The sequence below is a fragment of the Clarias gariepinus genome, chromosome 5 (genome assembly GCF_024256425.1).
Source record: "Clarias gariepinus isolate MV-2021 ecotype Netherlands chromosome 5, CGAR_prim_01v2, whole genome shotgun sequence".
Lineage (NCBI taxonomy): Eukaryota > Metazoa > Chordata > Actinopteri > Siluriformes > Clariidae > Clarias > Clarias gariepinus.
In genome coordinates this window covers 22,684,176-22,696,768 of record NC_071104.1, presented here as the reverse complement: position 1 = coordinate 22,696,768, position 12,593 = coordinate 22,684,176, and the positions used below count along the sequence as shown (strand labels likewise).

At 38.9% G+C, this 12,593-nt stretch overlaps 1 protein-coding gene across 1 annotated transcript in view; it reads left to right on the top strand.

Moving 5' to 3' along the window:
• vwa8 (von Willebrand factor A domain containing 8) overlaps positions 1-3,643 on the top strand; it is a 71,482-nt gene extending 67,839 nt beyond the window's left edge. The window contains exons 43-45 of the mRNA XM_053496510.1: positions 227-325; positions 738-976; positions 1,989-3,643. Coding sequence (XP_053352485.1) covers positions 227-325; positions 738-976; positions 1,989-2,097 — 447 coding nt within the window. The 3' untranslated portion in view covers positions 2,098-3,643. The remainder of the gene's footprint in view (positions 1-226; positions 326-737; positions 977-1,988) is intronic.
• Positions 3,644-12,593: the final 8,950 nt, after the last annotated feature.

Sequence of the window (12,593 nt, the reverse complement as noted above, 5' to 3'; positions counted from 1 at the left end):
GGTCCCTTCCTTAAGCAATGAGTGATTCATGAAGCTTTCCTTTCATAGCTCTTTTTTAACGCTCAGTGACAGGATGGCCCATGTGCCTGGATAAATAGAAGAACCTTTGTAAACAGTTGGCATACCTATATATTTGTCATTCTCAGGATGGAGTTGTTGTGTGTATTCTTGTTCTGGCACAGTACATTCATTTCTCTACTTTCCTGTTAATTTTTTTTTCCTGCAGTATGACATAGTGGGTCACTCTGGGGATGGATTCGATATCGAACTGGTCAGAAGTGACAATGTGCCAAAGAATGACAAACAGAGACTGAAAGTCTTAAAGGTATGTAGCCTACGTAAGTCCTGCGTGCATTCTCTCATGCGTTTTTCCTTTGTTTGGAAATCGGCTTCCTGACGAGCTTTCCTGGAACGAAGCCATCCTTCTGATCCTGAAACGTGGCGGGGTGCGCACAGAGAGGCATGTTTCATATTTGATTCTGCAGTAAAGGTTCATTTACATTCAAAGAAACAATCCTAGTCAGGCTTAAATGTTCCAGAACCATCTGCAGAAGCCAGCTCCTTTCACTTACCTGTTTTTACATCATTGTCTGATAAAGAAATGAGTAACTCATACTACTTATACACACCTGCTTGTACAGGGTCCTTGAAAATACTCCTCTGTTTAAATAAATAAGCATATTGTTCTTTGTATATATTTACGTATTAAATAATTTACCCAAATACCGTGTGTCCAGACCATGCATGCACACTCTCAGTTCTGTATGAGTGGAGACTACACCCTGGAGGGCACAGAGCATTCCATAAAGGAGCTGGCTCGCGAGGAGGCTGACGAGCACTTTGTCATTGTGCTGAGCGATGCCAATCTGGAACGCTATGGGATCAGCCCTGACCGATTCGCCCACACACTCACCAGCAACCCTCAAGTCCACGCCTTTGCCATCTTTATCGGTTCACTTGGGAACCAGGCTGAGAGGTGAGTTTCATCCTATTGGCGCACACGCACGCATACCCACACACACACACACACACACACACATACACACACACACAGGTATTGTGCCTGTAGGCTAGTATTACACAACGCTGTGTTAAACTCTGTGTAAAAGGAGCAGTTTTTCACTTTTAGTGTTCAAAGTGTCTCAAAAGATAACATGGGATAAATTACAGTGACTGTGAAAACATCAGCGGCTTTCTCTTTTCATAATTCTTCTAACTTCTCACAGTTATAACTGGAAATGCCTCAGCAAAGGTTAGATGCTCTTTTAAGACTTGGTGTGGAGTTTATTATTGGTCCAGAAAAAAGAAGCAAAAACTAAAATAAAGAAACTTAGCAACATTGGAAACTAAACTTTTTTTAGTATATTATTGAAATTATCTTTCTATATTATTATACTGTTTACTAAAAAACACTTTTAGACATAAAAAATTAGGGCAGATGTTGTGTTTGCAGATGCAGTATTATGACAGAAGATCTAGACCTAATGACAGAGTATGTATCTTCTAGCTTTAAAAGCCTGGGTTTTGTTTGTTAGGCCTGAGAGGACATATAGGGAGAACATATAGGCTTAAGAGCGATGCTTCTGCAGAGGTCAGAACAAATTCCACATAGCCTTTAATCTGAGCCCTCGCTGACTCCACTCTTTTCAGGCCCACCATGATTTAAAGGGCAGGCCTTTCAGAACTAGTGTCCTCCTTGGGGGGACAGAATGACAGTAATGAATGGTCAGTGAAATGGGAAAGGTGGGAGGGCAAGAGAGTGAAAGGAGCAGGGTGTCTCTCCGCCTTAGCCCCCTAGCCCCCAGCAGGCATTTCCCAAACCCCCATCTCTCACAAAAGAATCCGTGTGAATGACAGCCTTTGTCGGCACATTGAGGACTAGGAGCTCACTTTGATTGCAAGTGAAAGGCCATTTGCATTGGTAATGTTTTTTTTCTGAGAGGTTGCTTTTGGGGGGGTCTTTCCCCCTTATTTTCTCTGACACGTAGGCTCCAGAGAACCCTGCCGGCAGGCCGGTCTTTTGTCGCCATGGATACCAAGGAGATACCTCAAATCCTGCAGCAGATCTTCACCTCCACTATGCTGTCCAGTGCCTAAACACGCCTGACCACCCAGGATTTCCCTCCTGAGCCACGTGGACTCAAACACTGCTGTTTCCAGTGTTGTGCATTTCTACACATGTCTAGTTTTTAATTTGTACTAATTAATTAATTTAATTGATTTTCACTAATTTAAAGTGACACATTACCCAATGCATATTGTTGAGTTTATAGACTGTTTGTATATAGTATGTCATTTTAACAGTATGAATGTTTCATGTGTAAAATGTAAAGATATAACCGCAAAACTATGATTTTCTTCTGCCATCCAACTGTAACCTTAATGCCCTGTTAAAAGGTCCTGTGTTGCATAAGCCTTGTTACTTGAATGTGTTTGTGTGGGTTTTCTCAGGATCCTTCTCCTTCCTTTAGATCATAGAATGGACATATCATTAGAGGGAGAGGCAGAGTGAGGCAAAAAAAAACTTTCTTCACTCTCGCTTTATCGCCTTAGTGTCCTTGTTTAATCTGTCTCAATCTGAAAATAAAGCAGGTTCTTAGATGGAATTTTACTCCAGGGCTTCTGTGCACAGTCTTTCTTTCTTATTGTTGAATCATGAACACTGACCTCATGTCACCTTTTAAAGATAGTTTAAAAGAAAATGCAAAGCAATTTTTTCTACAAAGTAGTAGATGAAAATAGCTAACTTTAACAGAAAATTACTGACTGACTGGAATAACCAGTCTGAAATTTCAGATAAACTTTGAGGAATTTTGCGGGACAGAGCTTTGGTTATTTTTATAACCTAGTGTGGGCCTTGTGTTTTTAAATGAACTTGAACCTGATTTTTACTCAGCTTCCTGCCTTTTCTGACCTTTTGGCTTTGTTGATTGGCACTCACAGCCCTGATTGGAACGTTACCAATGTGACCCCCGGCATTCCCTATTTAACTGCGCGCACTCCTTTTGCACTACTTACGCAAGACCACGGCCCCTTCCCCTGGCTCAGCCTAGAATCCTCCGCTCTGTCGGGATGCTTGTGTTTTTCCTGTGTTCCAAGCATGCCTTTTCCTTCCCGTGGCTAGGCTGTCGTGCGTCTCCTGAGTGCTTGAGGATTCCAGGCCTGCTCTCAGGTTACACCATGCTCACTGGGTGTTGCTGGGGAGAAAGTGGACCTGTAATTTATATGAGCCGAATAGCAAGCTGCGGCCTGTTAGCAGGTGGCACAAACATGAGTGTGGAAGAAAGATGGATTGGTCAAATGTATTGTTTTTTTTTTTATATGAGTGGATAGAATAGGAAAAAAATGAGTGAGAAAAGTGTGCGGAGAAGCTGCACTGTGCAATAGCCATCTGTAGAGCAATTTGTCTGAAAAGTTAGGATTACTTGTCCACATGGTTAATGAGGAAATAAAAGAAATATATTAAACAAAAAGCATTTTTTGTTTGTTTTGTAAGGATATGAGGTTATGTGCGTGCTTTATGTACACATTCATATCCTGTGATTGTCACATAATCTGTTACTAGATCTTACATATGACATTTAAAGAGATCAAATAAATCTTAACAATAAACACCATTATCTTTTCTTGTCTTGGGGGAATTGTATAAAAATGCTGACAGGAAACTGGCGCCCTGCTGACCGTGTCTGATATTTACAGTATAGTTGTCTCTAGATAAAAGAAACAACTTTTTCCTTAGCACAAGGCAGGGATTTTCCACAGCTAACAGAGGTGTCTGTTTGCTGTGCTTCTAGGGCACAGCACTTTTTGTCTGTTTGGTCACTTTTTCCATCTGCTAAGAAGCAAAATAAAGGATCAGCAAATTGCTGTGCTAAGCTTTACTGTCCTGTTCATCCAAACCAAAGCATGGACTTTTCCATTACATCTGCATCTCACATGGTTATGATTATACGATTATAATTTCATAGTGCTGTTAATGCACACTCCTTTATCCAGCTCTGTAAATATATACCCACTATGTCTAGTTTCTCATTCCTCATTTGTCTGTTTGTCTTGACTGTAGTTTGCAGTCTTTGGTTAAAATTCAGTAGATCATGGGTTTGCCTACTTTTTGCTGAAATTGTTTATTAATACTAGTTTGCATTACCTTAAGTTTAAAAAACACATTCAAGCTCTGCCTTAAAGTAGCTCAGCCTACCTAGTTTTCTGTCAAGCCATGTAAAATGTGTTCGCTACTGTTAATTATTTACATAAAGATTTCTGGTTAACACTTCTCACAACCCATGTCTTGTGCCACATGTCACTTCTAATGGAACAATCAGGAAATATTATGTAATGTTGACCATTACATAATGGATTTTCAACCTCTGTGGTTTTTCAGTGAAGTTAGGAAAGTGTTTTACTTCTTCTTTACAGTTTATCTTTGAGAATAATACTAGCAACTACAAGCAATAACTACGAGCAAGTGCTACTGATTTCTGTGAGATATAGATACTTCAGGAAAAGAAAAACTTGTATAAATATTTAAATATATGCACTACTGTTCAAAAGTTTGGGGTCACTTGCAAATTTCTTTGTTTTTGTTTAGTGATTTATTTTCTACATTCTACAACAATACTCGGGATTTAAAAACTATAAAATAACACATGGATTAGGTAATTACGTAACAACAACAAAAACAACAGTAAGTTGTTATTTTCAGACACAGAGGTCAGCCTTTCTGTAATAGTTCTTGTAAGAACAGTATTGTCAAGTGCATTTGCAAAATCCGTCAAGCACCATAATGAAACTGGCTCTCAACTTTTGAACGGTAGTGTATGTATATATGTACAGTATATATATATATATCACCATAATATTATCATATATATATATATATATATATATATATATATATATGATAATTTTATGGTAATAATATCAATAGTATGTTAATATAATATGCATAATACTATTTTCCTTTTCTGAAAGTGTATACATTTTCTGTCTGACTCTACAGTATTTACATACACGTTTTAGCATTTCTGTTAGTATATAAAGATACTGTATATACCTAACAGACCAAATGTCTTGTTGCTATAAATCAAAAGTTCTTTTTAATTTTGTCTTGAGGGGACACAAATTGTACCCCTAACTGTAGACCACTGTCTATTTCACTGTACATTTTTCAGTGCTTGTTGTTCATCTATTTGACTTGTTGGTTCATGTGAACTGCGTGTCATGGCAGACTGACTACAGATGACTAATGCCTTTCAACACACCTATTTGGCCTATTTTTACACCACGTTGAGAAACTGAGTTGTCTAAACCACTACAATGTCATATTTCCATAATAGTAGTGTACATCCAACATCGCTGCCAGGATTTACTTGCTTTGCACAAGCTTGCCAATGTTTTCCTCTCATCTGTCAGAGGCTCATTACAGATGTGTAAGTACATATAAGGAGGGCAGAAATAACAAAGGATCTGCTTTCATATTAGACACACTTAACACTGTTCTGGGATCAACATACTGTATTTCCTCCTTTTGGATGACAGGACGCTTGATCAAGTGACAGATCGCCCTGCATGTGATAGCACCGATTCTGACCCTCGGGGAACAGTATGATCTTGACTTGCACACATGCACTATACTAAGACATACTTCACCAAAGGGGCACTTTGGTGCAAAATAAAGAAGATGAAAATATATACAGTATGTGAACAAGGAGTTTAGATGTTGATTAACTAAACCTTTGCTAGTTGTTTGTGCAAGTTGTTTGTGACTTGCTGTTTCATTTACTGTAGGTTAAATATGAGGTTGCAGAGAGGTCAATTTGGATGAGAAAGTATTTGGATTTTTTTGGGGAATAGTTTTAATTTATTTCTCTCACATTTTCAGTCCTAATTGAACACAAGTATCTAATATTTTTTCACTTTTTAACAAATGTAAGTTTTCAGTTTAGTTCTTTTTTGCACATTTGTGACATGTAATAAGTCTCCAGGCTCCCTAGTATTTTTTTCACACTTCAAAAACATGTGTTACAGACTTATTGCTTGTAGTTTATGATTGGGTGTGTGTCTGCCTTGTGCACTGAGCTAGATATTAATTCTTGGGTTTGCATTTCTCTTTCTGAAGATGAAGTATATATTCTATTTTTACATCATTCTAAATATATTCTAAATAAATATTCTATTCTAAATGTATAAGTGTGAGCATTTTGCTTTTAACTGTGTGCAAGATATTTGATTTTTCTTTGCATTTGTATACTATTTTCATATTCCTGTCATGTAGAACAATGTAGTAATTAATTAAGTAACAACAAGAACACTCACTCACTCAGCTTCTATACCACTTTAATCTGTATTCAGTGTCGCAGGCACCTGGAGCTAATCCAAGGAGGCTTAGGGCATGAGGCAGGGCACACACACTCACACTACAGGCAATTTGGGAATGCTTATTAGCCTAACCTGCATATCTTTGGACTGTGGGAGGAAATCCACCAAGCACGGGGAGAACATGCAAACAGAGACGGAAATCGAGCCTGCCCGAGAATCGAACCTGAACCCTGGAGATGCAAGGCGACAGTGCTATCCAATACACCACCGTGCCGCCCTAAAACAATAACAGTTAATTGTTATTTTAAGACACAAACCTCAGCTGATCGGGAATTGTCAACCCATCAAGCACCATGATGAAACTAGCTCTCATGACAAACATCGCAGGAAAGAAAGACCGAAACGTAACCTCTAATGCAGGGAAAAAGTTCATTTAGAGTTACTAGCCTCAGAAATCATTAATTAACAGCACCTCAGATTAGAGCTGTTATAAAGGACGCCTAAGTAGCAGACAAATCTTGATATTAGCTGTTTTTACAGAGTATTACATAGTTTGTATACTTTCAGCATTGTTTTATAATGTAGAAAGAAATAAAGAAAATCAACATAGGCCATGGAATTGGAAAGTGTGTCCAAACCTTTGATGGGTGCTGTGTCTGTTCTGAATATGTCAGGTTGCTTGGCAAAACTGTCTTTATTTTGGACATACTGTATCAATTATAAGTCGTCCAGATGAAATACACAATCTTAAAAAATACACACAAAGAACCTTTTTTTTAATATTTTTGGAATTCCTTTTTATAGCTAGACTGTAAAATCAAGATTTTCTTTCTTTCTCTTTAAAAAAACATGGATGGTTTACTCAATGGAACACTTGAAACAATGCAGAGTGTGCACGCACAAACCTTATAACAGATTGTACTATAAAACATAATCAGTTGGGAGAATCAGTAAGGCAAGTGATCTGATCTATTTCTCTTTTAAGCTTCAGTAGAGGGGTGGGATGTTTAAAAGCATCTGGGAATGTGTTTACTGAATTGTTTGAGAATGCTTCTATGTCCTGTGTTTGTCAGCGTGCTTGTGGAAAGCATGTGCCTGTGCTAATGTGCTTCCTGACTGATCCTGCTGATACACTACTGAGTACTAGGAAATGGAAAATGCTAATTAGCGGCGAGGGCAAGTTATTAAGGTCAGTGTGTGCATGGTGCTTTGCTCAGGTTTCATACAGTGAAAAAAAAAAAATTTCATTCTAAGAGGCCATTGTGACCCAATATTTTTTTTTTCTGTATATGCAACAGGTTACTGATTAATCAGTGTATAAAATTCACACATCTCTACAGAGTCTCACAGTTTCTTCGGGTTAATTAGTTACATTGGATTAGGAGAGCGTTTCTAACCAGTGAGAGGCAGGGTCGTCTGTCAATGTGTTACTTCAGGTACAAGACTTTTTGTTTATCTTTCATCTGTTCCCTTTTTTTTATTTGTGATAACCTCTACAACGAATGCCAGATGTTCAATGTTTCCGTCCTAATCATATCTGACTGAGAAACTTATGAACATTTTAATTTATTTATTTATTAATTACTAAATGCATTTATTTGTGGTTTGTTATGTTTTTTTTTTTTTTTTACCTCCAGGGTAGAGTTTCAGATCTCGCCTCCGTTCTGTGTGTGTGGAGTTTGTATTTTCTCCATCTGCATATCCCTGCTTTCTTCCAAGTACTTTGCTTTCCTCCCACAGTCCAATGATGGGCTTTCCAAATAGCTCGAAGTGTATGATTGGGTGGGAGTGTGTGTGCTGGTGCCCTGTGATGGCTGCCTTGTACCATAGGGAAGGCCCGGGTTCGATTCCCAGCCAGTGCCCAAACCCCAGCCACTGGATGCAGTGCCGGTCCCAAGCCCGGATAAAATGGGAGGGTTGCGTCAGGAAGGGCATCCGGCGTAAAACCTGTGCCAAGTTGTAGTGCGGACTGGATATTCCGCTGTGGCGACCCCTTGCTGGGAGCAGCCGAAATACCAACATATAGATGCAGAACCTTCCAAAATTGATGGTGCAACTTTCTCTTTTGTCACTTGAGAACAAAAACCTTTAGCATAATTTATTTCCAGGTAGATAATATTAATTATATGCATTTATATTTATGTTTTGGTTAAGGATATTATAACAGGGTGATAGTGGTCAGGTTTAGGTTCCAGTCAGCAGGAGACAGAGCTGTCACCTGCCATAAAGAAGCCCATGGGATCGGGCTCAGCTGTGTGGACTTTCTTTTTACTTCAGATAACACACTGAAACACACATACACACACACCATCACAGCCCAGTGATTCGGTCATATGAAGTCACTATTACATTGTTAGTTGTGAAACACAATAAACCTGAGAGACAAAGTGTCATTGGAAAATATGGTTTTGGAAACAACTGTTCTTTCTTAATCGCTCCCAGTCATGCGGTGAATGATGTAATCAGACCATCTGGTTAAAAGTTAATCGAAGCACAATAAATAGTTACGCCATCGAAATAGCAGTTTAAATAGCTAATCAGAGCAGGAACACAAGGAGCATGTTGTATGCACGTGTGTACAGTATGTGTTTAGAGGTAGAACTTTGTTTTACATTTCTGAGTGAATGAATGAAGCCAAGCTCTGAAAGCTCTGCACACTTTCTGCCGCATCAACAACAATTTCTTTTTTAAATGAAATACAATCTAAATTGATAATTTGCTTTAGACATCTTTCTCACCTGACAACTGGCCACAAGCTGCAGAATGTTAAATTGGCTCTTGATGTCTATGAAAACAATGTATGACATACAGTAATATAATGACTAGAAAAGCAAAAGCATGCATGCAGTGTACATTATTGCAGAAATTTCTTTAAAGGAGTTTTTGCTGACACACTCCTTAAAGGCTTCTCGGTCGTGTTTGACGAAGAAAGTTTGCAACTTTCTAGCAACGGATAGTAGCGTGAGACTATCTTCTGTCTAGTCAAGTGTTTTGCATGAGCTGTGTTAACGATTGCAGAGCTTTTCATAGTCTGAGTAGATCTCGAAAAGCTACTGGTTCACACAACGATGTTGTGACTAGCATGAGGCCCTGTTGTGGCACCAGGTCCCAACATGTCCAGATGTCCTGGAATGACTTTCAGATTAGTCAGTTGCATCAGTCTGTCCACTGGTGTGCAGCGGTTACGCCGATTTTATGTTGAACTGAGTGCATGAGTCCTGCTAAGGTTTTTAGGCCCACTGATGGGTTCTGTTTTTGTCATTTTACCAACCATTCACATCCTGTTATTATGTTGAGTCCATGTGTGTGTGTGTGTGTGTGTGTGTGTGTGTGCGTGTGTGTGTGCGTGCGTGTGTGTGTGTAAAGGTTCTCGCACTTCAAGAGCCAGCTGGCTCTGCCTGTTTAGCTCTTCTCGCTTTCCCAGCCTTGACTCCCAAGGCTCGGTCCACAGCTGCGCTCCAGACTTTGAGTGCAGGATTCCGCTGTCTGATGCAAGTAAATAATCATGGGATAACAGGAGTCACCCCAAGGTGTTTCCACATATATTCTTATGTGTCACAGCTTGCACAATGTATGACCGAGTTTGGAATAGATCATTATTTATTTCATTTTGTACTGCAGATTTATTTGAACTAAATGACTGACAGACAGTTAGAAATGTCTTTATAGATATCACTCTTTTATGGTTAAAAAAAAAAGTATCCTGTGCTTTACCTCCCATAAAGCACTGTTGCTTTGCAGTGTAGAGAACCAACACTATACATTTGCGTTCGTGTCATAGTTCATGAAACGTTATGGTTAACGTGCAAGGGGGTTGAAGTCAAAAGGCACTTTTGATTGCTCAGCTTCACTGATGCATTTATCCCAGTGTTTCACTAGTGCTTGGATTCCATCAAGGTAGGAAGATTTCTCAGTATCCCAGGCACGATTTCTGCTTCATGTTTGAAATGCTGGCCTCCCAGGAACTCCTTTAATGGCCCAAACATGTGGAAAAGGCTTGGAGCGAGGTCCTGACTCTAGGGGGGATGTGGCAGCCGAGTCCCTGTATAATGTGCAAGTTGTTTTAGTAAATGATTCTGTGTACGGTTGCACCTGTCCTGCAAGTAGGAGACAAGTTATCTGTCAATTTTTAAGGATGAGATTTTCCACTCTTTGAATGTTCATAAGGAACAACTGCACTGGACTCTGAGACACCTCAGCCGGGATCGTCATTCAGGGACATACAGCCTTCTTTAAAACATTTGCACCATTCAAAAGTTTTACTGGAGCTAAGAGTACAGTCCTGTACTTGAAATCTTTTATGTCTTCATTCATAAGAAATTTCAGCACAAGGCCCAGTTTAACTTGAACGCACCTGGTATTTAGTTGATTGAAACTGATGGTTAGAGCTATTTATGTATTGTTATATAAGTGCAGTCTGGATTGCCATGCAGCTGCTGCATTGAGTTTAGATTAAATTAACTAAACACAAGGATCTTGAAAAACATTTGAAATTTTGAATAACCAGGGAAATTATGTAAGTATCTGAAAAACAAAATATAACACATGAAAGCATGGTTGAAATTTTTTTACAGTTGTATATTTTGTGCTTAAAGACACCTCACCCATTACCTGCAAGCAGAAACCTCTTATTAACTTTCCATGTATGTTCACTTTTTTTTGCCTGTCTTTTGATTTCGTTCTCTGTATTTGTCCTGCTGATTTACAGAGCTCAGTGTTTTGTGGGCTAATCAAACATTCTGAGCATTTGATTTTAAGCAGTTCAATATGAGATCATAGCCCGTGTCAATTTGTCTTGCCATCTGTCTTTTTTTTCTTTTTCTTTTTTTTTAAGTAAGAAAAATGTGAGACCCTTAGTGGATACTAAAATAGTAGACATTACCATGACAACTTTAAGCTGGATTTGTAAAGAGTCACTTTAAAGAATCTAGTGGTGTGGAAATTGCCTTGAGTGACCCCCCGAAATGGACTGGATACCTAAAGGTTATATTCCACAAATCACAGCATCATGTAAATTGATGCCTCTCTTGTATAGTGGCTCTGATGCTGACTCGTTAATCACAGGATGGTTGTCGCTGCACATGTTGTTCAAATTCTTTACAGTCTAAAGTTAGATGGATTATTCTGTGTAATCAGGTTATCAGATGTGCACTTCTATCAGCTCTTCTGTTAATAACTCATTGTGCATAGAAACCCTGGACTTTCATAGGCATGTTCCATGCTGAAGCCTGGCTGCCTGATTAGTCTCTGGAGGAGGATAATTAACAGGAAATAGAGCCGGAGTTTAAAGCTGGTGTGAAACTAATTAATAAGTGGTGCGCCAGAGACAGGTTGTGATCTGCTTGGTGTTTGCTGTCATGGCTCATTGTGAGTTTTGACTGAAGCTAATTAACAGAAATTCAACTGATTACAACCATGGCAGAGTGAGGAACACAGCTCTGTCTGAAATCAGTCCTCTTTTAATCCTGCCCTTATTATTCTAGTGGAAGAAAATATGTAAGTGATTTTTCAGAATTCCAGAATTGAGTATTACACAAAGTATTGTTATTATTATTATTACATTGGTTTGTCTTGGACAGTGTCCAGTGTTAAGTGTTGATTAGCTCACTGTTTTTTAAAGATGTCATTGAAGAATTATCTTGACAGATTGCAAGGGGTTGTTTTATTTGTTGAAAAAAAAAAAAAAACCTGCGCAGAAGGTGTGGCTGATCCAGCCTGTCAGCAATTAGCCTCCAGGTAAAAGGGGTGTCAGGCAAAACCTGCAAGACTAAATGAGAGGGTGGTGATGCTAAACACATTTATCGACCCGCAGCCCTGGCCTGGCCAGACGGAGAAGAGAGTAGAAGGGCAAATGTGAAGCAATACTTAGCGGTTACTCTTTATGTTTTGAGAACCTGAGAAAATTATTTGATCTGGTCATTTTAATCTTCGTTCAATCTCACTACATTTATATGGAGTTAAATACAGACCGAATAAAAATACCTTGCATAAAAACCATTAAAGATATTTTTTTCCTGTGTTATATATACTGTAATTTGCATTTGTAACACAACTCCTTGATGACTGTTAAATGTAGGTTTGTTGTGGTAATTCACCTTTGCGGGAGCTGTTCAAGGTTTTTTATGCGATTTGGAACAAAGACTCTAATCATATTTACCACATGAAGGACTGAATTGTGCTTGATTTGTAAAAAGACGGCTTTTTTTTATGACCGAGCTTAGAGAATGCTAAATCGAGCCCCTTCATGTCACTTGCAGGCTTCAGCTTAATCCTCA